Source organism: Pogoniulus pusillus, chromosome 13, assembly GCF_015220805.1.
Source record: "Pogoniulus pusillus isolate bPogPus1 chromosome 13, bPogPus1.pri, whole genome shotgun sequence".
NCBI lineage: Eukaryota > Metazoa > Chordata > Aves > Piciformes > Lybiidae > Pogoniulus > Pogoniulus pusillus.
The window spans coordinates 21,758,826-21,784,565 of NC_087276.1; the positions used below are offsets into that span (position 1 = coordinate 21,758,826).

The 25,740-nt window shown below is 53.2% G+C and overlaps 2 protein-coding genes across 8 annotated transcripts in view; one reads left to right on the forward strand and one right to left on the reverse strand.

Annotated features, from left to right (window-relative positions):
- The window catches only part of TSC2 (TSC complex subunit 2), a 49,793-nt gene extending 34,950 nt beyond the window's left edge, over positions 1-14,843 (reverse strand). For all 6 annotated transcript variants that reach the window (XM_064153486.1, XM_064153485.1, XM_064153484.1 and 3 more), the window contains exons 1-15: positions 14,796-14,843; positions 12,528-12,691; positions 11,155-11,241; positions 9,828-9,938; positions 8,999-9,143; positions 7,866-7,983; positions 7,351-7,399; positions 6,434-6,559; positions 5,480-5,553; positions 4,961-5,087; positions 3,862-4,005; positions 3,086-3,223; positions 2,329-2,432; positions 1,461-1,542; positions 543-698 (exon numbers count right to left, since the gene is read on the reverse strand). In XM_064153486.1, the coding sequence (XP_064009556.1) occupies positions 543-698; positions 1,461-1,542; positions 2,329-2,432; positions 3,086-3,223; positions 3,862-4,005; positions 4,961-5,087; positions 5,480-5,553; positions 6,434-6,559; positions 7,351-7,399; positions 7,866-7,983; positions 8,999-9,143; positions 9,828-9,938; positions 11,155-11,241; positions 12,528-12,665 (1,599 nt within the window). In that variant the 5' untranslated portion in view covers positions 12,666-12,691; positions 14,796-14,843. The remainder of the gene's footprint in view (positions 1-542; positions 699-1,460; positions 1,543-2,328; positions 2,433-3,085; positions 3,224-3,861; positions 4,006-4,960; positions 5,088-5,479; positions 5,554-6,433; positions 6,560-7,350; positions 7,400-7,865; positions 7,984-8,998; positions 9,144-9,827; positions 9,939-11,154; positions 11,242-12,527; positions 12,692-14,795) is intronic.
- Positions 14,844-14,933: 90 nt separating this feature from the next.
- Positions 14,934-21,345, forward strand: NTHL1 (nth like DNA glycosylase 1). Of its 2 annotated transcripts, none has more exons than XM_064153487.1 (6): positions 14,934-15,028; positions 15,813-16,060; positions 17,012-17,182; positions 17,802-17,961; positions 20,243-20,348; positions 20,864-21,345. In XM_064153487.1, exons 1-6 carry the CDS (start codon positions 14,947-14,949, stop codon positions 20,985-20,987), a joined length of 891 nt encoding a protein of 296 aa, XP_064009557.1. In that variant the 5' UTR covers positions 14,934-14,946; the 3' UTR covers positions 20,988-21,345. The 2 variants fall into 2 exon arrangements, with proteins under 2 accessions (XP_064009557.1, XP_064009558.1); XM_064153488.1 differs by lacking the exon at positions 14,934-15,028 and adding an exon at positions 15,111-15,251.
- Positions 21,346-25,740: the final 4,395 nt, after the last annotated feature.

A 25,740-nucleotide genomic window follows, 5' to 3' on the forward strand; every position in this document is an offset into this window, starting at 1 on the left:
TCACAATGGCCAGATGGGTTTGGAAGTTTTCCAGACAAGGAGACTCCACAACCTCTCTGGGCAGCCTGCTCCAGGGCTCCAGCACCCTCACATCAAAGAAGTTTCTCTTCCTGTTCAGGTGGAACCTCCTGGGTTCCAGTTTGTGTCCACTGCCCCTTGTCCTGTACTGGGCACCACTGACAAGAGTCTGGCCCCATGCTCTTGCTCCCCACCCTTTAGCTCTTGCTGAGCACTGACCAGATCCCCCCTGAGGCTGCTTTTCTCCAAGCTCAACAGCCCCAGGGCTCTCAGCCTTTCCTCCTCACAGAGATGCTCCAGGCCCCTCAGCATCTCTGTGGCCTCTACTGAACTCTCCCCAGTAGTTTCTGAAGCACCCTCCTGCTCTGCACTTCAGCCCAGCACCCTCCAAAAGCCAGCAGCTGTACAACATCCCATTGAGCCAGGCCAGCAGTCCCAGTCATGAGTAACTCTCACAGTCACACTGAGAGGATCTGGCAAAAGCTGTGGTGATGGCAGCACCAAGTGCCCAAAGTCAGCCTCACCTTCTCTATGATGTCCAGCAAGCTGTTGAAGTGGTGAGTGTTGCAGCCTTCTGCCAGGTCTACCAGCAGCTGTGTGGCCAGTTTCCGGACCTGATGGTCCTTGTCCTCTGGGATGTGAGCCAGCTGAGAGATCACAACCACGTTTATCAGCTCTTCCTGCAAGAGGACAGACCTTTGTAAGCCATTTTGCTGTTGGCATGGTTAAGGACACCAAAAACTGCAAGCCAGAGAACACTAAGATGCTGGTACCAGGCTTGCTCCTCAGCTTAACTGTTTGGTTCCTTAAGCCTTCCTCTTCCATCCATTTAAGTCTTTCTGGCTGCCACCTCTCCAAATATTTATCACTTCTGTTGAACTTGGATTCAGGATTTGGTTTTTTGCCCCTTGTCCTACAAACCTGATAGCTCAGGCTCCAGCAGTCTGTTGCCAAGGCCTTAAAACAGCCTTCCAGTACCTAAAGAGGGCTACAAGGAAGCTAGGGAGGGACTTCTGACAGGGGCTTGTCGTGAGGGGATGAGAGACAATGGCTTGGAGCTGGAGGAGGGGAGATTTAGACTGCAGATTAGGAAGAAATTCTTTACAGGAAGGCTGGTGAGACACTGGAACAGGTTGCCCAGGGTGGATGCACCCTCCCTGGAGATATTGAAGGCCAGGCTGGATGAGTCCTTGAGCAACCTGCTCTAGTGGAAGGTGTCCCCACCCATAGCAAGCAGTTGGAACAGGATGATCTTTTGAGGTCCCTTCCAACCCATTCTGTGATTGTGTGAAAAGCATCCTAAGGAGACCACATTTAAAGCAGAGTTCTGTGCCTTCCCTGGTGGTACAGACGATCTGAAGCACACCATAAAAGGTAGCTCAAGCAAAGCTTTTCCCACCCACTGAAGAGCTCGTATGTGGTGATCAGAGCCAGATACACACCTCATAGAACTGCCTGTTAATGCTCAGCACAAAGGACAAGACATCCAAGACTTTAATACGAACAGCACTGCGGCTTTCATTCCTGCAACGGCAACAGCAAAACGCCAGGTGAATCCCAAAAAGCAGCTGACAATTAGGGAAGGAGAAGGGAAGGAAAGCTAAAGTAAACTAAGAAACTCCTCCAGAATGACAACAGTAACCTAGAGATCAACGAAGTGAGCCTTCAGTTCACATCTCCACATCCAAAAGTAAGAGTCTTGAACAACTGGAAATGGGAATCTTGGTTCAGGTTTTCCTGCATCTGGAAACCTGTGGCTGCAGTTTTCTCTCCTTTCCAATATGACCTAGGAACCACATCTCAGAAGAGTAAGTGCTCTGATGAGCAAACTGGATACCAAACATACAGCACTTGAGAGGAAGAGCTGCTCTTTGGCAGCATTTCACAGCTGAGACACAAGTTTCTTGTTGCTGCATGTTGGTATTTTAGAGCACGAGCACACTTTGAGGACCACCAACTCAAGCCCAGACCACTTGAACATTGGCTTAACCAACTGCAAACCTGATGCTAAGCAGGAAAATCTTGTTTGGTGTCAGAACTACTACAAGGTGCTGTGGAGTTGAACAAGCAACTGCTCAGACTAATTAGAACAGTCCTATGCAATGGGAAAAAAGAGACAGAAACAAAGCTTAAAGGCCTCAGTGCAAAGTTTTTCCTTAGTTCAACAAAATCCCTTCATGTCCTGTGCCCATTAACTCTTTAACAATCACTTCCTAACATTAGAACTTCAGAAAACAACATTACTTAACGTGGAGAAGTAGAAAGAAACACTGACAAGTGCCTCCTAGTCACAAAGGTATGATTTCCTACCTGAAGAACCTCTCCATTAACATCTGCAGGTTGTGGATCCAGCCATCTCTGGCAGGATGAATGGACTGAGCTCTGTAGGTTATCAGGTTTAACACAGAAGATTCCTTCCATGGAAAGATCAAGAATGGGTTTTTAGTGCATAAACAAATAAAACACAGCAATTTTCCCAACTCATACCCCAAGAACAAGGCTCATGGAAGCTCTTGCTGTGAGGAAATCCCTTGCTTGTGGGGGCTGGAGCACTTCTGCTATGGGGACAAGCTGAGGGAGCTGGGGTTGTGCAGCCTGGAGAAGAGAAGACTCCATGGAGACCTAACAGCAGCCTGCCAGCAGCTGAAGGGGGCTCCAAGAAGGCTGCAGAGGGACTGTTTGCAAAGGCCTGCAGGGACAGGATGAGGGCAATGGTTTGGAATGAGAGCAGAGCAGATGTAGATTGTATGTGAGGAGCAAGTTCTGCAGCACGAGGCTGCTGGAACACTGCAACAGGTTGCCCAGGGAGGGAGTTAAGGCCCCATCCCTAAAGCCATTGAAGGCAAGTCTGGACAAGGCTCTGAGCAACCTGCTCCAGTGGAGGATGTCCCTGCTGCCTGCAGAGGGGTTGGACAGGATGATCTTTTGGGGGTCCCTTCCAACAAAAAACATTCCATGATTCTCTGATTCTGCTCACTTGCTCTTTTAGGGCTCCAAACTTTGAATTGTACTTAAGTAACAAAATGTATTCAACTGGCAGCAAGGGAAGACATGAATAAAGTCTTACTGGTCTCTGATCAGCACATCTTTCCACCAGCTCAAAAAACCTCTCTTCAGAGCCATGGAATTCATTCTGGTCACAGAGTTCTTCAACTGTAGTTAAAAGATCATGTACAATGGACTTCAGTTCCTGGCTCTCCAGACTCTGGAAGAGAAAACATGTAGACACAGCACTTGAGGACTTGGTTAAGTGGCCATGGTGGTGTTGGGTCAATAGTTGGACTGGATGATGTTGGGTCAATGGTTGAACTGGATGATCTTAGAGGTCTTTTCCAACCAAAACAATTCCATGACTCTATAGAAACATTCCTAAAAGACTTCTGCCTTACCAACAGTGTTAACTTGTAAATACAAACAGAAAACTTGCTTGAGAGGTGCAGAACTGGGCTAAACTTTCACTCAACGTCAAAGCTCACCAGAAGACACAAACAGGAGATGAACAAACGTTTGTGGTGAGGTCTGTTGATGGAAGGTACATCTCCTCCTTAATATGAGGTGACAGGATGACAGGAAATGGCATGAAATTGTACCAGGGGAGTTTTAGGTTGGAGCTTGGGAACCATTTCTTTGCTGGAAGAGTGGTCAGGCATTGGAACGTGCTGCCCAGGGAGATTGTGCAGCCACCATCCCTGCAGGTGATCAAGAATTGTGTGACCATGGCACTTGGGGCACCGTTTAATGGCCACAATGGTGCTGGTTGATGGTTGGACTTAATGGTCTTGGAGGTCATTTCCAACTGAACCAATCCTAGGAGTCTCTAAGCCAGGCCAGACTCACACTAACCTGCAGCTGCTGCAGCAATCGCTCCATGATGTCCAGAAGGATGTCCCAGGTGACAGCCTGCAGCTCCTTCCCATACTTCTTTATCAGACGTGTTATGGACAGAACTATCTCATAAGACACCACTGCGTTGGGACAAGTCATGGCCTGGGACACAAAGCACTTCAGTCAGCTCACAGGTGGAAAGCAGCAATCAGAAAGCCTCCTCTGTTCCCCTGTAGCACCCCTTGCTAATGAGGAACTTAACCTGAGGGCCTGGGATAAGCAGATTCAAGGCTCACACACAAAGGGCAAAGCAAAGATCCATTTTACAAAGCCAAGGCCTGCACTTGGCAAATAACTGTAGATCAGAGGGCAAAACCAATCCCATTTTCCAGAGCAGACAGAGGAGGCTAAAGCCAGGAGCTCCTATTTGATGTGCTTCGGTCAGGCAACTTTAGGAGAGCTCTGAGGCTGTCACTGAATTCACCACTCCTCTGCTCTCCAGAGATTCCACCTCGAGTAGCATACAGCTCTGGAGTCCCCAACACAAGAAAGAAATGGGCATGAACCTCTTGCAGCAGGTTCAGAAGAGGCCATGAAGGTGATGTGAGGACTGGAAGCCCTCTGCTGAGTGAACAGGCTGAGAGAGTTTGGGTTATTCAGCCTGGAGAAGGCTCCAGACACCTTAGAGCATCCTTCCAGTACCTGAAAGAGGCCTAGAGGAGAGCTGTGGAGGGACTGCTGACAAAGGCTTGCAGTGACAGGGTGAGGGACAGTGGCTCTGAGCTGGAAGAGGGGAGATTGAGAGTGAAGATTAGGAAGAAATTCCTCCCAGTGAGGGTGGTGAGACACTGGAACAGGTTGCCCAGGGAGGTTGTGGATATCCCCTCCCTGGAAGAGTTCAAGGCCAGGTTGGATGAGGCCTTGAGCAACTTGCTCTAGCGTAAGGTGTCCCTGCCTATGGCACAGGTGGTTGGGAACTAGGTCTTTAAAGCCCAAACCATTCCATGAATCTATGAATGTGAGTCCCTCAGGCACACAAAGATGTCTTTGTTGTTCTACACTGGTACAGGTCCAGGTGTCTCCCTGATGACAAAGTTCCTCCAGCATCCCATCCTACCTTGAGGAATGAAGGCAGAACTGAAGTTGGGGAGTTCTTGAGTGAATTGAGGCGATGAGCACCCCACAGAGCCATCCCAACAAAGAACACAGCTCCTCTCAGCAGTGCTGCATCTGCCATGTAAGCTCTGAGAACAGGAGGAAGGGACCATTTCAGCAGGTAAGAGCCAAGAGGAACACAGGTTGTCACACAACTGCCACACATCAGAGCCTTGCACAGCAAGTCACAAACACTAAAAGCAGAAAATCCTAGTGAAGGTGAAGGTTGGAAGGAACCTCTGGAGACCATCTAGTCCAAACCCTCTGCTAAAGCAGGGTCAACCCAGAGCAAATCATTTAGCATCATTTTAAACACAGGAAGATTAAACTCAGAGAAGCCCAAACTTGAGAACTTCAGCAGTGTGACTAAGAAAGGAATTAATTTCTAAGCACCAGGACCTTCAGCTTGCTCCACTGAGGTCAGACTACCTCAACAGGACCTCTACTGAATTCCCTGGGTGTTGTCAGAGAGCTCCTTTACCTGTCTTCCATGATCCTGCACATATTGTAGATGGCACTGTGTCCCAGGTGAGTTCCCAAGAGGTTACGCATCAGCTGCAAAGGCAAGGAGAACCCTTCAGTGTCAGTGTCTGAACAGCTGACCAAAGAGCCATCAGCCTAAACACGCAGTTAGCTGCCCACAAGTGCCCACTTGTGGCACCTCCCTGCTGCAGCAGAAGCCTGTCACACCAGCTGAAACTATGGGTGAAATCCATAAATCCATAGAATGGGTTAGGTTGGAAGAACATCCAGTTGGAAGATCCTGGAAGATCATCCAGTTCCAACCACCCTGCAAGGGGCAGGGACACCTCCCACTACAGCAGGTTGCTCAAGGCCTTATCCCTGCCCTTGAACAGCTCCAGGGAATGGTTTGGATTGGAAGGGACCAACAAAGCTCATCCAGTCCAACTCTCCTCTGCAGGCAGTCTCCACTAGAGCAGGTTGCTCAGAGCCTTGTCCAGCCTCAACTTCAATAGCTCCAGGCACAGGGTCTCAAGTCCCATCCTGGGCAACCTGATGCAGTGTTCCAGCAGCCTCATGGTGCAGAACTTGTTCCTCACATCCAATCTAAATCTGCTCTGCTCTCATTTCAAACCATTGCCCTCATCTTGTCACTGCAGGCCTTTCCCTCTGTAACCTTGGAGCCCCTTTCAGGTACTGGCAGGCTGCTCTGAGGTCTCCCTGGAGCCTTCTCTTCTCCAAGCTGATCACCCCCAGCTCCATCAGCCTACCCTCACAGCAGAGGTGCTCCAGCCCCCTGAGCATTTTCATGGCCCTGCTTTAGACCTGTTCCATCAGGTCCATGGACATGACAGATCCCCACTAAGTGTGTGCTAAAGTCTGAATACCTGAAACAATATCTCATTTACTCTCAAACACCATCTGACATCTGAGGCCAAAAGAGCAAAGCCATTAAATCCCAGACAGTTCTGACCTTCCAGCAGGGCTCACAAAGCTCCTTCACGTTGATGGTCCTGCACAAAGTGATGATGAACACCGGCAGGTTCTCTGAGGGCAGGCAGTTATAGCAAACAACTGCATCCAGGACCTGCAAGGAAATCTTTGGGAAGGAGAATGACAAAAATGGTTATAAAAAACAACACAGAGTCAGGAAGAGAAGCTGACACCCTGTCAGGCAGCGCTGGCATTCAGGGAGACCTGAACAGGATGGAGAGCTGAGTGGAGGAAACCTCACAAAGTTCAACAAGGGCAAGTGCAGGGTCCTGCACCTGGGGAGGAACAACCTCCTGCAGCAGTACAGGTGAGGGTGACCTGCTGGAAAGCAGCTCCATGGAGAATGACCTGGGAGTGCTGGGAGACAGCAAGTTCCCCATGAGTCATCAATGTGCCATTATGACCAAGAAGGCCAGTGGTGTCCTGAAGGACAGTCAGAAGAGTGTGGCCAGCAGGCTGATAGAGACTCTCCTTCCCCTCCACTATGCCATAGGGAGGCCACAGCTGGAGTAGTGTGCTCAGTTCTGAGCTTCCCAGTTCAGCAGAGACAGGGAACTACTGGAGAGAGTCCAGTGGAGGCTACAGAGATGCTGAGGGGGACTTGGAGCATCTCTGTGAGTGAGAGCCCTGGGGCTGTTGAACCTGGAGAAGAGCAGCCCCAGAGGGAACCTGTTCAATGCTCAGAAAGACCTAAAGGGTGGGGGGCAAGAGCACAGAGCCAGACTCTTGTCAGTGGTGCTCAGCAACAGGACAATGGGTAATGGGCACAAACTGGAGCCCAGGAGGTCCCACCTGAACAGGAGAAACTTCTCTGTTGTGAGAGTGATTTTGTTTGTAAAAGTTACAGTCTCAAAGCACTTCACACAACTCTGAAGTACTGAGACACAAATTACTCACCTCTATGTCCATAGATGATGAAGTCTGAATGCACAAGAGACAGATCTTGCTGTTAGGAGAGAACAATGAATTCAAATCATTTGCTTGAGATGATTTGAGGTGAATTACAAAGAACCAAACCAGACAAACTGGCCCATCCTTGTAGTCATCACACCCCTTACTGTGGGGTGGTTGATAACACTCCTAGAGACACTCAACTCTAGAAGCTCCTCTACAAAATTAGAGTTGCACTTAAATGTAGCCCAAGATGCCTACACTGACACAACAGCACAGAGGCTGTGTCAGACTGAGCACTGCAGTCAGGTCCACCACAGGAAATGAGGAAAGCTCATGCAGTTAAACTAAACCAGATGTGAGCATTGCAAAGAACAGTCAAATATTGCTTAGACATGTCAAATATGGCCTAGAATTAAACAGACCCATAGTAGATGAAAAAAAAAAATCCACTTCTCTGTGACTTTTTACTGTAGTTTCTCAAGAATAAGTATGTAGGAGTTAAAAAAGAACCAACTTACTGGACCATGTCAGCTACGTAGTCTTCCAGATAGCAGCTATTGAATTTCACCAGGTTCACTAACACCAGGAGGAATTCAGAAGACAAACCAACATCCATCCACTGCAGTACAAAGTCAGCTAAAGCAAGCAAGGAAGTAGTTACAACATGCCTTCCACTCAGAGCTATCCACACTGCCTTTTTCTCTCATCACTGCATGTCTGTACCTTGGACTCATTCCCACCAAACCCTCAGTAAGCTTGCAGATGACACCAAGCTGGGTGGCTGTCTCAATCTGCTAGTGGATAAAGAAGCTTTACAACAAGATCTGGACAGGTTAGACCCATGGGCATGAAGTTCAACAAGGCCAAGTGCCAGGTCCTGCACCTGGGTCATAACCCCACGGCAAACTACAGACTTGAGGATGTGTGGTTGGAAAGATGCAACTTGGAAAGGGACCTGGGAGTATTGGTTGATAGTCCCCACTGAACCTGAGTCAGCCGTGTGCCCAGGTGGCCCAGAAAGCCAGTGGCATCCTGGCTTGGATTAGAAACACTGTGGCCAGCAGGAGCAGGGAGGTGATCCTCCCCCTCTACTCAGCACAGGTGAGGCCAACCCTCGAGTACTGTGTTCAGTTCTAGGCCTTTCACTACAGGAAGGACACTGAGGGGCTGAAGCGTGTCCAGAGAAGGGCAATGAGACTGGAGAAGGGCCTGGTGTCTCTGGACTACAAGGAGGGGCTGAGGGAGCTGGGGATGTTTAGGCTGGAGAACAGGAGGCTGAGGGGAGACCTCATTGCTCTCTACAGCACTCTGAAGGAGGTTGGAGCAAGGAGGAGACAGCCTCATCTCCTTGGTGGCACAAGACAGGACCAGAGGAAATTGTTTCAACCTGCACTAGGAGAGGTCCAGGTTGGATACCAGGAAATATTTCTTCACAGAGAGGGTTCTCAAACACTACAGCAGGGTGCCCAGGGCAGTGTTGGAGTCACTGTCCCTGGAGAAGTTTAAGCAGTACCTGCAGCAGGCACTGAGGGACATGGTTTAGTGTTGACCCTTCAATGCTGGGTGAAGAGTTGGATTGGATGAGCTTGGAGGGCTCTTCCACCCAGCTATATTGTGTGATTCTGTGAAGAGAGGCAGAGACAACACTCACCCAACTCTTCTTCTAGGTAGGTGATGTAGCGTCCGTTCTCTGTTAGAGCCTTGAACACTTCAAGCCGTTCATGCAAGTCTTCATTGGAGGGGTAGTCCTTAATGACCTTAAAGAAGTGTGCTCTGAGGATCCCTAACCTCTCACCCTGAAGAGAAAACAAAGAGGGGGGAGGAAGAACAGTGTCACTAATGAATGGTGACAGTTTAGGCCAGGACCTTATCATGGTCTACAACATTAATCTACAAGCTTGGTACTATTTCCTTCTCCTACAGGCTATGAAAGTCTCCTGAAAACATTTCCAAGCTCAAATGGTTCAGGTCTCAATCTGGAAACATTTTGTCTAGCAACACAGAGACAGCATCCAACACACAAAGTAATCCATGGGAATTGCAACTGCCAGTGCTGCCAGGAGAGGATTGAAGCAAAGCTGGAGGTGGGGAGATTCAGCCTGGATGTGAGAAGGAAGTTGTTGAGTGGTGAGAGCCTGGAATGGGTTGCCCAGGGAGGTGGTTGAGGCCCTATCCCTGGAGGTGTTTAAGGCCAGGCTGGATGAGGTTGTGGCCAACCTGATCTAGGGTAGGGTGTCCCTGACAATGCAGGTTAGAACTAGATGACCCTTGTGGTCCCTTCCAACCCTGTCTGATTCTATGATTCTATGACTCTGCTCTGAGGTCAAACCAAAGTTTCAATCGCAATTCCCTTCACCAGGCACACCCAAAAGAAGATCCAGGGAAAGCTGCAGGGAAAAGCCAGCCCATGTTTTACTCTGCACAAACCCTAGTTGCAGTGTTTGGGGCTGTTTTTTGTTCCAGCATGAGTTTGTTTTCACCTGTCCTTGAACGATTGACCTCAGCAGATGCAGAACAGCGTGCCTGGCCTCGGCGGGGCGCTCTGGCTGCAGCATATCAGCCACCACTCTCCAGATTGCTTCCACTGCGTGCTGAAAACAAACACAGGAGACAGCAGCAGCAAAGTCAAGCTGCTTCTGGGGTCTTTAGCCACTAGGGCAGTCATTACAGCACATAAATCAACAACATCTCCAAGGCTTTGACATCCAGAGGTCTCTTTTCTGAGGGATTCTTACCTGCCCCATCAACTTGAATGGGTTGCCCAGGGAGGTTGTGGCTTGTTCCTCCCTGGAGGTGTTTAAGGCCAGGATGGATCAGGCCTTGAGCAGCCTGGGATAGTGGAAGGTGTCCCTGCTCATGGCAGAGGGGTCGGAACTGGATGACCTTTAAGGACCCTTTCAAACCAAACCATTCCATGTATCATAAGCTCAGACACACCACATGACACCAAACCCTGTCCTAAATGGCAACCTGCATCCCAGTGACTCAGGTTCTGCATTCACACTTCCTTCAGTTTGTGCAGAAACCTTCACCCAAATACAAGGTGAGTTTAAAACCAACTGGAGGTTGATTAAGAAGGGCATAAAAAGGCAACCAAGCTGGTGAAGGGTCTGGAGAACAAAGCTCATGAAGAGCATCTGAGGGAGTTGGGGTGGTTCAGCCTGTCAGAAAGAAGGCTGAGGGAAGACCTTCTGGCTCTCTACAGCTCCCTGAAAGGAGGCTGGAAACAGGGGGGGGTTGGTTTCCCAAGGGACAAGTGACAGAACCAGAGGAAATGGCCTGAAATTGTGCTGGAGAGGTTTAGGTTGGAGGTCAGGAACTATTTCTTTGCTGCACAAGTGGTCAGGGATTGGAAGAGGCTGCCCAGGGAGGTGGTGGAGTGCCCATCCCTGGAGGTGTTCAAGAAAGGTGTGGCCATGGCACTTGGAGACATGGTTTAGTGGCTATAGTGGTGTTGGGCTGATGGTCAGACTGGATGTTCAGAGGTCTCTTCCAACCAACACTCTGCAAGAGAAGGAGCTAGCAAACACCTCATCTACAGGACTAACATCACTCCCCATAAACTGTCCTGAGCACATCTGGATGTCCACAGCATTCTCCTCCTGTTCAGCTCAGGAAGCCATCAGCTGTGCCCTCCTTGCTCCACAGCTGGTAGCTTGGACAAGATTCATTTCCTTAGCCTGGGCCTCATCCTTTTACAGGTTTGGGAGAGTTTCTGGGCTTATCAGTTTTGATAAGGAGTCTCACATGACAGGCCATTGCTCAATTTCCATCCTCCCAACATTCCCTGAACCTCTGCAAACTCACCTCTTCAATCTTCTTTGTTTTTGCAACTTCACAAATCTGACTGATTGCTCGGATCCTGTTACTTAATCCACATTCTATGCTCAGTTCCTGGAAAGAAGCATAGGAAACAGAAACCTAATGGTTCATCTCTCTAGAAACCCTTGTGAAATAAATCACACATCTGACCAAAATGATCTAACTGTGACTCAGCACTGGAGCTCTGCAGGAATTTCTCCAAACCCCATGGTCTACGTTGACTGGATGGGGCTGGGGGATAGGTTGGACTGGATGCTCTTGGAAGTCTCTTCCAACCTGGTTGATTCTATGACTTGTAGCAACTACGACTTTCACAAAGCCAAGCAGCTTTTCACCTCCAGGAGAGAACATCCCATATCCCTCAGAGAAGTTAAGAACTCCCTGGCTGTGCTGCTGGCCCAGTTTACAGGAGAATGGCAGGGAAAAGAGGGACCTGGGGCTGTTGAGCCTGGAGAAGTGCAGCTCCAGAGGGGATCTGAGCAATGCTCAGCAAGAGGTAAAGGGTGGGGGGCAAGAGCATGGGGCCACACTCTTGTCATTAGTGCTCAGTGACAGGACAAGGGGCAATGGGCACAAACTGGAACCCAGCAGATTCCATCTGAACAGGAGGAGAAACTTCTTTGGTGTGAGGCTGCTGGAGGCCTGGAGCAGGCTGCCCAGAGAGATTGTGGAGTCTCCTTGTCTGGAGAGCTTCCAAGGCCAGGTGTGCATTGTGACCCTGGGCAAGCTGCTGTGGGTGTCCTGCTTTAGCAGGTGGGGTTGGACTGGATGATCCCCAGAGGTCCCTTCCAACCCACACCATGTTGGGATTCTGGGGCTAAGTGTGGGTTCCCCAGGCTTTCAGCAGGTAAGAGCTTGGCTGCTTCAGCACAGACAAGAAGGGATTTTGGACTCCTTATCCCTTTTCCTCCCTGTCTGCCAACTCCTCTGCTTCCACACATGCTGTACCAGTTATTAGCATTGATTTTCACACAACTCTCAAGTTTTCTGTAAAACAAATACAGCTTCCAGCTTGTGCCAACTGCCACAACAACAAAAACTTTATCAAGCTTAGACTACACTTAGAGGTAACAGCCAGGAAACCAGCATCAGACAACATCATCCCACCTGCCAGACAACCTCATCCCATCAGCTAGCTCCAAAATGTTCAAACAATGAGTAACTTAAAGGCTGGAACTGCAAAGTGGGTGAGTTTTGCAACCCTTTCCCTGCAGAATTGGGAGAGAAAGTAAAAAATCACAACAGGAGAGGGACAGAATGGCAAAACAGACAGGAGAATGAGCAGGTCCTCCTCCCAATGCTCTCAGCTCAGCTAATGCAGGCACTCTCCCCACCTTTACTAAGCTCAGTGCTCACACCTTGAGTATTTCTGCAGTGATGATGAACTCTGTTTGCTTGCCCTCTGATGACTTTGAACTTCCTCGAGATGTTCCCAGCCCCAGGAGGTTCCTGAACTTCTCCTTCAGTCCAGAATCTTTGCTCTGAGGCTTTGCCATGGCTGACAAACAAGCAGTGCTGAGTCCTGCAAATACAGAACAGGATTTCTGTTAAGGGAGGCCCAAGGGAATCTTCCAGCAGGAAAAGACCAGCAACAACCATCACAGCATGGCCTTTACAGCCAGCTTTGCTGTCTCAAACAATGGAGAAGCCCAGCACTGAAGATCAAACAGCAAGTAGCTCACATGCAGGAAGAGCCTGCACTGCTCCTGCCTTCAGCACCCACATCCTGAAGCTAGCTGGGGAATGGGGAGCTCTGGGCTCCCATTTTCTGGCAGCTTCAAATGCCCAGCACCACCAGAGCAGCCACCACTTTAAAAGCACTGAGCTCACTTCTGAGGTATGAGCACAGACACACAGACTTCTTGGTGGCGTCCCGACAGCAATGGATGAGCACACAGCAGGGTATGGTAGATAGCCAAAGTAGCTTCTGTGACTCTGTGCCATGAAGAAGGACTTACAAATCTGGGCACTGGACCATCCAAATCCCATCATGGTGAGGAGAGAGATGGGGAGCAAGAAGAAGCACACCCATTACGCCCAGCAGAAACTGTGCCCCAAACCAGCCCCAGCTTGCTGCCCCTCTGGCAACCCTATACCCTGCCCAGGGCAGGTCCCCTGCCCTGCATGCTGGCCCAGCTACAGCACCCTGCCCTTACCACATGCTTCCCACAAACCCAGGAGCCCCCCAGCTAAGCCACATGCGCCCATGGACACACCATGGCCTTCCCACACAACGCAGCAATCCCTTCTGCTTCCCAGGGACGTGCCACAGATCCTGCCCCAGCATCTCAGGGGACATGCTGCTGTCCCCAGCCCAGAGGACAGGCCACGGTTTCCAGTCCAACATCACCAGAGGACACAACACAACTCATCATCCCAGTGGACAAAACACAGCCTAAGAGAGTACACCACAGACCCCAGCCCACCACACCAGGGGACACAACACAACCCATCATCCCAGTGGACAAACCACAGCCTAAGAGAGTACACCACAAACCCCAGCCCACCACACCAGGGGACACAACACAACCCATCATCCCAGTGGACAAACCACAGCCTAAGGGAGTACACCACAAACCCCAGCCCACCACACCAGGGGACACAACACAACCCATCATCCCAGTGGACAAACCACAGCCTAAGGGAGTACACCACAAACCCCAGCCCACCACACCAGGGGACACAACACAATCCATCATCCCAGTGGACAAACCACAGCCTAAGGGAGTACACCACAGACCCCAGCCCACCACACCAGGGGACACACCGCAGCCTACAGCCCAGTATCACCGTGGGGCACACCATGGACTCCAGCCTAGCATCACCAGAGGAGCACCACGGCCCCCAGCCCACCACACCAAGGGACACACCGCAGCACCCAGCCCACCTCCTCAGGGGACGCATAGCAGCCACTAGCCCACCGCCCCGGGAGCCACCTCGCAGCCCCTAGCAGACCCCGGGACACGGCACAGTGTCCCCCGGGCTGCCTCAGTCACACGGGGAGCACACCACGGTCCCATACACCGCCCCGGGAGCCACCTCGCAGCCCCTAGCAGACCCCGGCACAGGGCACAGTGTCCCCCGGGCTGCCTCAGTCACACGGGGAGCACACCACGGTCCCACACACCGCCCCGGGAGCCACCTCGCAGCCCCTAGCAGACCCCGGCACAGGGCACAGTGTCCCCCGGGCTGCCTCAGTCACACGGGGCGCACACCACGGTCCCATACACCGCCCCGGGAGCCACCTCGCAGCCCCTAGCAGACCCCGGCACAGGGCACAGTGTCCCCCGGGCTGCCTCAGTCACACGGGGCGCACACCACGGTCCCCCCACGCCGCCCTGGGACATGCCACCACCCTCTAGGGACACCCAACGGGGCACCCATCGGGGGCTACGCCCCAGACCCCGGCCGGGCACAGCTCAGCTCCCGGGGGGGTACAGGCCGAGGGGCCCCCTCGCCGCAGGCAGCCCCACACACCCCCCGGGGCACGGCACGGCCCCGCCTCCCGCTAGGCCCCGCCGGGCCCGGGGCTGGGCAGCATCCCCCGCCCAGTAAAGCAGCTGCCGGCAGCAAGGCTGCGGTGAGCGGGGGTGGGTTCCTCCTGCCGCCCCTCCTCCCGCACTCACCGGCCGCTCCCGGCCAGGCGCCGCCGCCCCGGGCCCGCTGCCCGCTCCCCGCTCGGTGCCGGCCCCCGAGCCCCGCCCCCGGCGGAAGTCCCGCCCCTTCCGGCGCTCGCGCGCGCCGCGGGGCATGCTGGGGCCGGTAGTCGCCGCCGCCATGGCCGCCGCGGCACTGTCCAGCCCCGGCGGCGGGAGGGCGGCGGCCCGGCGGCTCGGCAGGGCCAGGGCGGCGGCTGCAGGTACCGCCAGCGGCTTCCCGGGGCTGCCCTGGGTGTCTGCGGGCCCGGTGCGGTGTCGGCGCTGAGAGGGGAGCCGGGGCCTGCGGGTGCGGGGATGAGGGCCCAGCTCGGCCCGGGGCCAGGGGCTCGGTGGCCTGGCCACGTTCCCCGTGCAGCAGCTCAGGGCGATGTGCAGCCTGCAGAGGGGAAGGCTCCGGCGGCCTTCCAGTGCTTACAGGCACGGGTGAGAAGGCTGGGGACGGAGTTCTGAGCAGGGCCCGTTGGGACAGGACGCGGGGGGAGAGGTTTGAACCGCAGGAGGGAGATGGGTGGAGAGAAGGAGGCAATGGTTCGCGCTGGAAGTGGCGAGACCTTGTCCCAGGCTGCCCTGGGAGGCCGGGAGGTGCCCATCCCCAGAACCGCTCCAGGTCAGGTTGTTTGTAGCTCTCAGGAACCTGCCCTGGTTGCAGATGTCTCTGCTGACCGCAGGAGGGGTTGGAACTTCTGGGCTCCAGAGGTCCCATCCTGCCCGAAGCAGTTCGGGACTCCGTGGTGGCCACCCAGAGCCTGGGTCTTTCAGCGTGCTTGACATGTCCCCAGCTGTGGTCACCTGCTTCCCGGCTCCTTCGCTGCCGTTTCTCACCCATCTCTGGCACCAGTGAGAGCTGGAGGGGTGTGAGGTGCTGCTGCTGCAGCGAGACTCCGGGGTCCTCTCGGGTGGTTGCTGCCACACGTGGCCAGCACTGGGCTCTGATGGCTTCCTTCCCCTGCTCTCAGGAGCCCAAATCTCTCTCATCTCTTGCAGTGAGCCAGGCCCACAGCCCAGCCAGCATCCCAAAGCGCAGCAAGAGGACAAGGAGTGTTGCCATTGCCTATGAGTCTGGGCAGGGGGGTGGTGCTGAGCAGGGCATGGCTGAGCCCCAGAGACCGTGCTGGGAGCCAAGGAACTGGCGGCAGCAGCTGGAGAACATCCGGCAGATGAGGAGGAGCAGAGATGCCCCCGTGGATGAGATGGGAGTGCAGAAATGCTTTGACAGCAGTGCACCTCCGCAGGTAACAGCACCCTGCTGCCCTGCTCTGAGCATACAGCCCTGCCTCAGCAGACCTCCATCCTCCATCCTCCCTCAGCTTCACGTTGCCCCAGGATATGTCCCACTTTGGGTGTCTCTATCAGGACTCTAGGCTAGGATTGGTCCCACAGGGGTTACTGCAGGAATGTGCATGTCAGAGAAACCTGCTTGGGCTTTCTCCTGCCAGAGAAGAGTCAGCTGCTTCCCTGTGGTACTGAGCCCTTGAGAGATGGCCGTGGGTGTTTGCTGAGATGTTCTTTGCTCATCCTCAGCTCGTGCTGGGCGCGAGAGACCATTGAGCAATGTGAGCTGTGAAAGCTCTGTCCTCTGCTTAAACTGCTGCCAGAATCCCAGCGTGTGTGCTGGCAGCAGGCGCAGCTGCGGGGCCAGGGCAGGACATGCAAATAACTTCTCATCCCTGGGGAAGCAGAGTTGGTGCTTCCAAGAAGTGGATGCTGTAACCCTCAGTGCACAGCAGCACTCCTCACACAGCCACCATGGAATGACACAGTTGTTCAGGTTGGAAAAGGCCTTTGAGACCAGACAGGCAAGTTCAGGTATCCCTAGCAGCAGCAGCTGTGCCTGGGGACAAGTAACATCCAGCAGGAGAGCAGACTCTGGACAAAGGCATGAGTGACAGGGTGAGGGGTAAAGGCTTCAGCCTGGCAGAAGCTCAATTTAGATGAGCCATTAGGATGAACTTCTTCCCCATGAGGGTGATGAGGCACTGAACAGGTTGGCCAGAGAAGCTGTGGAGGCTCCAAGTGGGGAAGTGCTGAGACCCAGGTTGGATGGGGCCTTGAGCAACCTGGGCTAGCAGGAGGTGTCCCTGTGCGTGGCAGGAGGGTTGGAACTGGATGATCTCTAAGATCCCTTCCAAGCCAGCCCGCTGTGTGGCTGCCTGGGGGTGTCTTCACTGGCTGCTCCTGCCCAGGTCATGCGCTACCAGGTTCTGCTGTCGCTGATGCTCTCCAGCCAGACCAAGGACCAGGTCACCGCCGCGGCCATGCTGCGCCTGCGCCAGCGCGGCCTCACCGTCGACAGCGTTCTGCAGATGGACGATGCAACTCTTGGGCAGATGATTTACCCTGTGGGATTCTGGAGGGTGAGTGCAAGCTCACAGCAGCACCTGCAGAGGAAACCCCTCTGCTGTTCCCCTGCTCCCGTGCAGCTGAGATGGCTCAGAGGCCTGGGAGAGGAGCAGAAAGCAGCTGCAGGCTTGCCCTTAGGCTGGCCTAACTGCAGGTGATGAAGGAGTGTGGTGGAAGAGCCAGCAGCATGCTCGTGTGGCCATGAAGGCCAACAGCATTGTGACCTGGATCAGCAATGGTGTGGCCAGTGGGACCAGGGTAGGGATTGTCCCCCTGCACTCAGCACTGGTGAGACCACACCTTGGTTCCTGGGGTCAGTTTTGAGCCCCTCATTCCAAGGACATTGAGGGGCTGGAGCAGGTCTAAAGAAGAGCAATGAAGCTAGTGAAGGGTCTGGACAACACAGCTGATGAGGAGCAGTTGAGGGAACCGAGGTTGTTCAGCCTGGAGGAGTCTGGGGGGTGACCTTCTGTCTCTTCAACTCCCTGAATGGAGGATGGAGTGAGGTGGGGCCTGGGCTCCTCTCTGCAAACTCCACATGTGACACAGACTCAGGAGTGATTTCTTTTCTGAGCTGTTTGTCTCTTTTCCCTGAACAACTTGGACTTTCTGCCTCTCTCCTTGGCTTCACAGAACAAAGTGAAGTACATCAAGCAGACAACAGCCATCCTGAAGCAGAAATATGGGGGGGACATCCCAAGGACTGTGGAGGAGCTGGTGCAGCTGCCAGGAGTCGGGCCCAAAATGGCTCACTTGGCCATGAATATTGCTTGGGACAGTGTGTCTGGGATAGGTAGGTTAGACCTTGGTTTTCCCACTCCTCAGTCCTGCCTAATCCATTCCCCAGGCAGAGGGAAGCACTGCAGGGGGGGTAACCTGACTGCTTCAGAGCCTGAGAGCATCCTGTCAGTTTAGTCATCTGCAGAGTTTGCTTGGGTGAAGGATGTGATCCTCAACCACTCTCAGCAGGTGAGTTGCTGTAGGATTTCAGCATGGATCCTACTCCATTTTCCCCCCAGTTTTGCAGCAGAAATCTACAAGGACAGCCACTGCTTCCCCTTTTATGCCAGGCACCACTGAGAAGTGTCTGGCCCTATCCTCTTGCCCCCACCCTTTAGTGCTTGCTGAGCATTGATCAGATCCCCTCTGGGGCTGCTCTTCTCCAGGCTCAACAGCCCCAAGGCTCTCAGCCTTTGCTCCTCAAAGAGATGCTCCAGGCCCCTCAGCATCTTTATAGCTTCTGCTGGACTCTCCAGTAGTTCTCTGTCTTTTCTGAACTGAGGAGCCTGGAACTGGACCCAGGACTTCAGCTGAGCCTCCCTAGGGCAGAGTAGAGGAAGAGGAGAACCTCCTGGGACCTACTGACCACACTTAAATACCCCAGGAGACCATTTGCCTTCTTGGCCAGGAGGCCACATTGCTGGCCCATGGTGAACTTCTTGTCTCCCAGCACTCCCAGGTCCTTCTCCACCCAGCTGCTTCCCAGCAGGTCACTCTCACCTGTATCAGTGCAGGAGATTGTTCCTCCCCTGCTGCAGGGGAGATGAATGAAGGGCAGGTTGTCTTCTGCACACTTACGTGAGGAGCATCCTGGCAGCAGCCAGCAGATGGGGCTGGACAATCGGCTGCAGGTTTCCAGCTTGGAAACCCCTGGGGACAGATTAATATTCCAAGTGATTTGCTTCTTTATGGAGGAGCCTTGGGAAAGCTGGGAATGGTTCTGACAACTGGCCACCACCACGGGCAGCACACGGCCCGAGGTCAGCGTGGGCAGCAGCCACTGGTGACCACCAGCTGTACACAGCATGGCTCCTGCACTGCATCCCACCGCTCCTGGGGTCTGCTCTGTCCTTACTGTGGGGGAGGGAAGTCCAGAGGGAGCCAACTGTTTTCCAAAGAATTGTGTGCTGGGGGTTGATTGAGGAGGCAAGACTTTGGCTTCCTGTTTACAGCCACGTCCTGGGCTTTGCCCAATTAGCCCCAGAGACAGGTTTATCGCAGCTGATCTAACAATAATACACTTTGCTTTCAGAGCTTTTTAGCTCAAAGCACTTGATAAATATTGCTTTAAGCCTCCCAAACCCTCTTGTGTTGGTGGCTATTATGAAATGTGTTTTCCAGCTGGGGAAACCAAGGGGCAGAGGCTGGGGCTTGCGTAAGATCAGCTGAAACACAGGGAGGAAGAGAGCCTGGGACAGGCTGCCCCGTGCCTGCCAGAGCAGGGTACAGGAACCTTGGAAGACAAGCTGGGTCAGAGACTCAGAGGTTCATAAAACAGGCTGGATTGGAAGTGATCTTAAAGATCATCCAGTTCCAACCCTCCTGCCATGCACAGGGACACCACCTACTAGCCCAGGTTGCTCAAGGCCCCATCCAACCTGAGTCTCAGCACTTCCAGGCTTGGAGTGTCTGCAACTTCTCTGGCCATCCTGTTCCAGTGCCTCACCACCCTCATAGGGCAGAAGTTCTTCCTGATGTCACATCTAAATTGAGCTTCTGCCAGGCTGAAGCCTTTACCCCTCACCCTGTCACTCATGCCTTTGTCCAGAGTCTCCTGCTGGATGTCACTTGTCCCCAGGCACTTGTCCCCAGGCTGGGGATACCTGGAACTTGCCTGTCTGGTCTCAAAGGCCTTTTCCAACCTAAACAACTCTGTCATTCCATGGTGGCTGTGTGAGGAATGCTGCTGTGCACTGAGGGTTACAGCATCCACTTCTTGGAAGCACCAACTCTGCTTTCCCAGGGATGAGAAGTTATTTCCATGTCCTGCCCCCATCCAACCTGGCCTTGAACACCTCCAGAGAGGAGGAGGCATGCACAACCTTTCTGAGCACCTTGATCTAGTGCCTCACCACTCACTGTAAAGCATGTAGCTTGTGTGGCATGGCATCTCCCTCCCACCTGGCTTTTGGCTCTGGGGCTGTGCAGAAAGCTGCTCTTTGGGTGAACCTTCTCATGTCCCATCTGCCTTCTGCATCCATGCACAGGGCTCTGTGACAGGCAGCTCTTGGCTAGGCTCTCCTCCTGTTCAGGTCTGTCTGTCCCCACCTAAACTCTGGGCTCTTTCTTCCTAGCTGTGGACACCCACGTGCACAGGATCACCAACAGGCTGAAGTGGGTGAAGAAGGAGACCAGAAACCCTGAGCAGACTCGGGTAGCACTGGAGGAGTGGCTGCCCAGGTGAGGTCCGAGACCCCAACCTCCTTCTTCCACACCAAGCCCCTACCTTGAGCCAGCTGCAGGAGCCAGGTCTGCACATAGTCCTGCTTGTAGTGTTCCCAAGGACTGCATTTTGGGTCCCACCTAGTCTGCAGGTGCTTCTCTTTTGCCAGAGAGTTGCAGCAGCAGCAGCAGCATCTTGCCTGTTTGTCTCCTGCCTGCTGTATTGGACTAGATGAGCTTGAAAGGTCCTTTCCAACCCAAACCAGACTGTGCTTCTCTGTGCCTGTCTGCTCCTTATCCCAGTTCAGAGAGATCACAGAAGCATCATTTAGGTTGGTAAAAACCTTCAGTAGCTTTGAGTCCAACCAGGAAGGGTTGGAGCTGTTGTTCACAGGAAGCTGGGACCCACCTCCAGGCTCCTTGGGAAGCCAGGAGCAGGCAGTAGGGGAAAGGGAACCATTTCACAGAATGGGCTGTTCTTCAGCCCCTCCAGGCAGCTGCATGGACAAGTTATGTTTTCCCTCTCCCTGCAGGGATCTCTGGAGGGAGATAAACTGGCTCTTGGTGGGCTTTGGCCAGCAGACCTGCCTGCCTGTGAACCCTCGCTGTGCCCAGTGCCTCAATCAAGACATTTGCCCAGCTGCTAAGAGACACTGAAGGATCATCTGCTTCTGGTGAGCCAGCAAAGCTCTGAGAACACTGGAAGGATCATCTGCTCTTGGTGGAGCAACCAAGCTGTGAGACACTGGAGGGATCATCTGCTCTTCATGGAGCCACAAAGCTGCTTCTGCTCAGCAGCAGCCCAGAGCTGCGCTCTGCTGAAGCCACACTTCACGTGGGGCTGGCTGTGTGACTGCAAGGCAATAGGAACTGCTGCAGCTTCACCGGGAAGGGAGCAGCTGCTGGCAGGGGCTGAGATCTCCAGACCAAGAAATGAGCTTTCAAACTGCAGAGAGAGGGGCTCCAGCCCCCATCCCCCTATGCTTCAGCTTCCCCCCACCCCGAATGCCTCAGCAGAGCAGCCACCACGTTGGGAGGAGCTGGAAAGAAATGCTTTGTCCTAGGAGACCTCCTGCTGTTGCTGCTGCTGCTTGTAAATACACATCTAATAAAGCTTTTTTTCTTTGATTTCCACCCATGAGGTTTGCTGGCATCTGTGCAAGATAGGGCAGGGGGAGGAGAGCTGGAGTGACCTCATCAAAGTGTGAGACCATAGCAACCAGCCCTGCAAGCTGGGAACAGGCAGCTGCAAACTGCCAAGTCGCCTGCCTGGCTTGGGTAGTGGGCACTGCAGTAAGGCACAGCAGAGAAAGTCCAGAGAGGGCTATGGAGATGCTGAGGGGCCTGGAACATATCTGTGAGGAGGGAAGGCTGAGAGCCTTGGGGCTGTTTGGCCTGGAGAAGAGCAGCCCCAGAGGGCATCTGAGCAATGCTCAGCAAGAGCTAAAGGGTGGGGAGCAAGAGGATGGGGCCAGACTCCTGTCAGTGGTACCCAAGGATAGCACAAGGGGCAACTTCCCAGGAGGTTCCACTTGAACAGGAGGAGAAATCTGGTGTGAGGGCACTGGAGCCCTGGAACAGGCTGCCCAAAGAGGTGCTTTCCCTTCTCTGGAAAGCTTTCACACTCACCTGGCCATTGTGATCCTGGGCAAGCTGCTGTGGGTGCCCTGCTTTAGTAGGGAGGTTTGGATGATCTGAAGAGGTCCTTTCCATCCCCTAGCGTGCTGGGATTCTGAACCGAAGGCTTCAAAAGCCAGGGTCAGGAGTGACCTTTGGGGATGCCGAAGGCAGGCCCATGTAGGTGCCAGCGAGGCGTACAGGGGCCACGGCAAGCAGGCTCCTGCGTGCCCCAGCAGCCGACCGAGGGACACCAGCACCTTCTGCCTTTTGTTCTTCAAAGAAAGGGCAGCGCTGGCTTCATTGTAGAGCTTCAAAGGAATCTCTTCAGCTCCTCTTTAAAGAGGGAGGGGAGGAAGGGAGGTTTAGAAGGCGCTAAAGGCGGCGCCGATTCCGTTCTGCAGCTGAAGGAGGAGGAGGAGGACCCAGGCCATGGGAAACCCAAGTTTATTACTGACATTACCATGTACATGATGTCTTTACAATGCAGCTGACAGCCTTACAGTGATTGATTTTGTTGTTGTTTCTTTCCCGAGTTAAATGTACAGGAACTGGATAATGAATGAGGAGGGAGCTACAAGATGTCAGAATACACTAAGTGCTCGCACCAGGAGCAGCTTCCATGGCCTAAGCAGAGAGTAAGACATTAAAATCTTATCAGTACACATCTGCACACCTGATTGCTTTTGATCTGCAGGCAAAACAAACAAAAAACAACTACATCTGCTTTTATTTCCCCCCCCCCCCCCTTCTCTTTCAGCTACAGCAGCCCAGTCTTTGTGGTTGCTTACAAATGGCTCTTTGCTCCCTGCCATGCATCGGGGAGCACAAGGTGGGGAGAATGGGGAACACTCTGCCCTGTGCAGCCCAGGGTACTGCCTGGGGTTTGGGCATGGGGGTTTGGCTATGCAGGCACAAGAAGCAACGTGCACACCAAAAGAAGGGCTCCTTCCAAAGATGACTGGTTTAGAGAAGCAAATATTTTGAGGATCATGAGAAAAAAACCCCACAAAACCTAAAAAACAAAGCAGATCTTTGAAGTGGAGTAGGGAAGAGATCAGGTTGGAAGAGACCATCCAGTCCAACCTATCACCCAGCCCTGTCCAGTCAACTAGACCATGGCACTAAGTGCCTCATCCAGATGTCTGGTTAATGATAGAATCTTGTTAATCATAGAAGAGAGTGGTTTGGGTTGGAAAAGACCTTAAATATCCCATTCCAACCCCACTGCTATGGGCAGGACCACCTTCCACTCCTACTCCAACCCCACTGCTATGGGCAGGACCACCTTCCACTCCTACTCCAACCCCACTGCTATGGGCAGGACCTTCTTCCACTACAGCAGGTTGCTCAAGGCCCCCTTCCAACCTGGCTTTGAGCACTTCCAGGCTTGGAGCCTCCACAATTTTTTCTGTGCAACCTGTTGCAGTGTCTCACCACTCTCACAGGGAAGAATTTCTTCCTGATGGCCAATCTAAATCCAGCTTCTTCCAGTTTGAAGCCATCACCTTTCATCCAGTCAGTCCATGTCTTTGTCAAAAGTCCTTCCCCAGTTCTCCTGTAGCCCCCTTCAGGTAGTGGAAAACTGCTCTAAGATCTCCTTGGAGCCTTCTCTTCTTCAGGCTGAACAACCCCAGCTCCCTCAGCCTGACCCCATAGATGAGGTGCTCCAGCCCTCTGATCATCTTTGTGACCCTCCTCTGGATCATGAAGATCCTGGATGGGAGGCAAACCTCCCACATCCTGAGCTGTCCTCTCACTGCCATTCTTGTCCTCCTAGCCAAACACTTGCACCAGTTCCTCTCCAAAGTCATTATCTTCAACCTGTTCATCCCATCAAAGTTCCTACAAGATAACTATCATCAAAGAGAATTTATCTCCTTCACCCCTGAGGCTCTCCAGGCTCTCCTGCCAGCCAGCTACCAGCATCAGCTGCTTCCCATGGAAGCCAAACATCCTGGCTCCACTGCTGGAGTCCCTCTGCCCCATGCTGCTGTGGAGAGCAGGAAATGTTTATTTAAGGCACCTTTCAGCTCAATACTACAGAAAGTCACCCAGAGCTGTTCCCACACCCACAGCCTTGACTAAGTGCCACCAAAGGCCACCAGCTTGTAACACCACAGGGCTGGAGCAACACAGGGCAAAGTCACAGAATGCATTGGGTTGGGACACTCAAAGGCCATCTTGTCCAACCCCCTGCCACCAGCAGGGACAGCTCCAACTAGAGCACATTGCTCAGGGCCACATCAAGTCTGATTCTCAATGTCTCCCAGGGATGGGGCCTTAACCACATCTCTGGGCAACTTGTTCCTGTCTCACCACTTACCCTGTGAAGTCACAGCTCTGTGGTGTAAAACACCCACAAGAATTCAAGTTCTTTACTTGAAGAGTGCTGGAGCCCTGCAGCAGGCTGCCCAGAGAGGCTGTGGAGTCTCCTTGTCTGGAGAGATCCCAAACCCACCTGCACATTGTGATCCTGGGCATGCTGCTGTGGGTCCCCCTGCTTTAGCAGAGAGGTTGCACTGGATGATCTCCAGAAGTCCCTTCCAGCCCCCACCATGAGCTCTGTGGTGTTCCAGTGATCGTTGTGCTCGACCGCCCTGCTATGCCCAGTCCCTTCCCACTCCTGCCCTGGCATCTGAGCTTGAATCCCCCATGGCTGGGCTTGAGGAGCTGCTGGAGCATGGGAGGGAGAGATCAGCCCCATCACAGCCAGGACCTTGCCCTGGTACCACACCACTGCAGCCTCCCAGAGGGCTGGAGTTCATCTTAGCCACCTTCCCTTGCCACCAGCTGATGTCAGGGAGGAAGCAGCTTAACTGAGCTTCACTTGCAGTGCTCTAAGGACACAACTGTGAGACTCTGACACCTGGAGCTGCTGCTCCATAGAAAGCCAAAGCAACTGCCCACCCCTGCCAGCCCCATGGAGACCTCTTAGTCACCCTCCCTCCCCATGGTGAGACCCACAGGCTGGAGGCATCAAATCCCAACCCAGAAGTAAGAAACCAGGTGGGACCCAGACACTGCTCCAGGACCCAGCACCCAGGCACAAGCGTGGCTGAGCCCCACTTCCCAAACCCACAGCCAGAGCTGGATCCCTGGAGACACACTGGATTGTGCTGGCTTCTATGTCTGTCCAAAGAGGTTTGGTGGCATCTCCCAGCTCTCATCTTCTCAGAAGGCTGCTGGAGTCAAGCTGGCAGCACCAATGGAGCAGGACTGTCCCCGCTCCCCACCTTCCTCCATCACCTCGACAGCTGCAGACGGTGAGACCTGTGGCATTTGGGCTGCTGGGTGTGGGGTTTGCTTTTAAATCCTGCCCTCTCCCCTCTGCAGAGCCGTCAGGGATCAATAAGAGGCTTTTCTTGCTGGGGGGGGAGAAGTCACTGATGAGGAGGAACGTTCCAAAACTAACTGGAAGCAGATGGGACTTCATGTTAAAAAAACAACACAACCCAAAGCCAACAAACCTCCTTTTTTGTTTTTGTCTCAGCAGCAAAGCCACCCAGAGTCATCCACAGCCACTGTCCACGTTCCATCCTGTGAGGAGTTCATGCTGCAGCCAAGACGCTGGAAAGGGGGTGCCAGGTCCAGGTCCACCCTACCCTACAGGTGCTCACCGCAGTCAGGGCACGAGGCCAAAAAGACCTTAGCATGGGGGGCACAGAGCATCCCATGGGGCTCAGTCTGGGACACCCCCTAAACCAAACATCCCAAATCATAATTATTATAATAATAATAATAATTAAAAAAGAATTGCTACTAGAAGCCTAAATGATGCAGGTAAGAAACT

What these genes read in the sequence shown, in the direction of transcription:
- NTHL1 (XM_064153487.1), top strand. Translation starts at nt 14,947, where the DNA reads ATGGCCGCCGCGGCACTGTCCAGCCCCGGCGGCGGGAGGGCGGCGGCC. An exon ending in ACAGCAGTGCACCTCCGCAG is followed by an intron (nt 16,061 to 17,011) that starts GTAACAGCACCC and finishes GCTCCTGCCCAG; the next exon opens with GTCATGCGCTACCAGGTTCT. An exon ending in CTGGAGGAGTGGCTGCCCAG is followed by an intron (nt 20,349 to 20,863) that starts GTGAGGTCCGAG and finishes CTCTCCCTGCAG; the next exon opens with GGATCTCTGGAGGGAGATAA.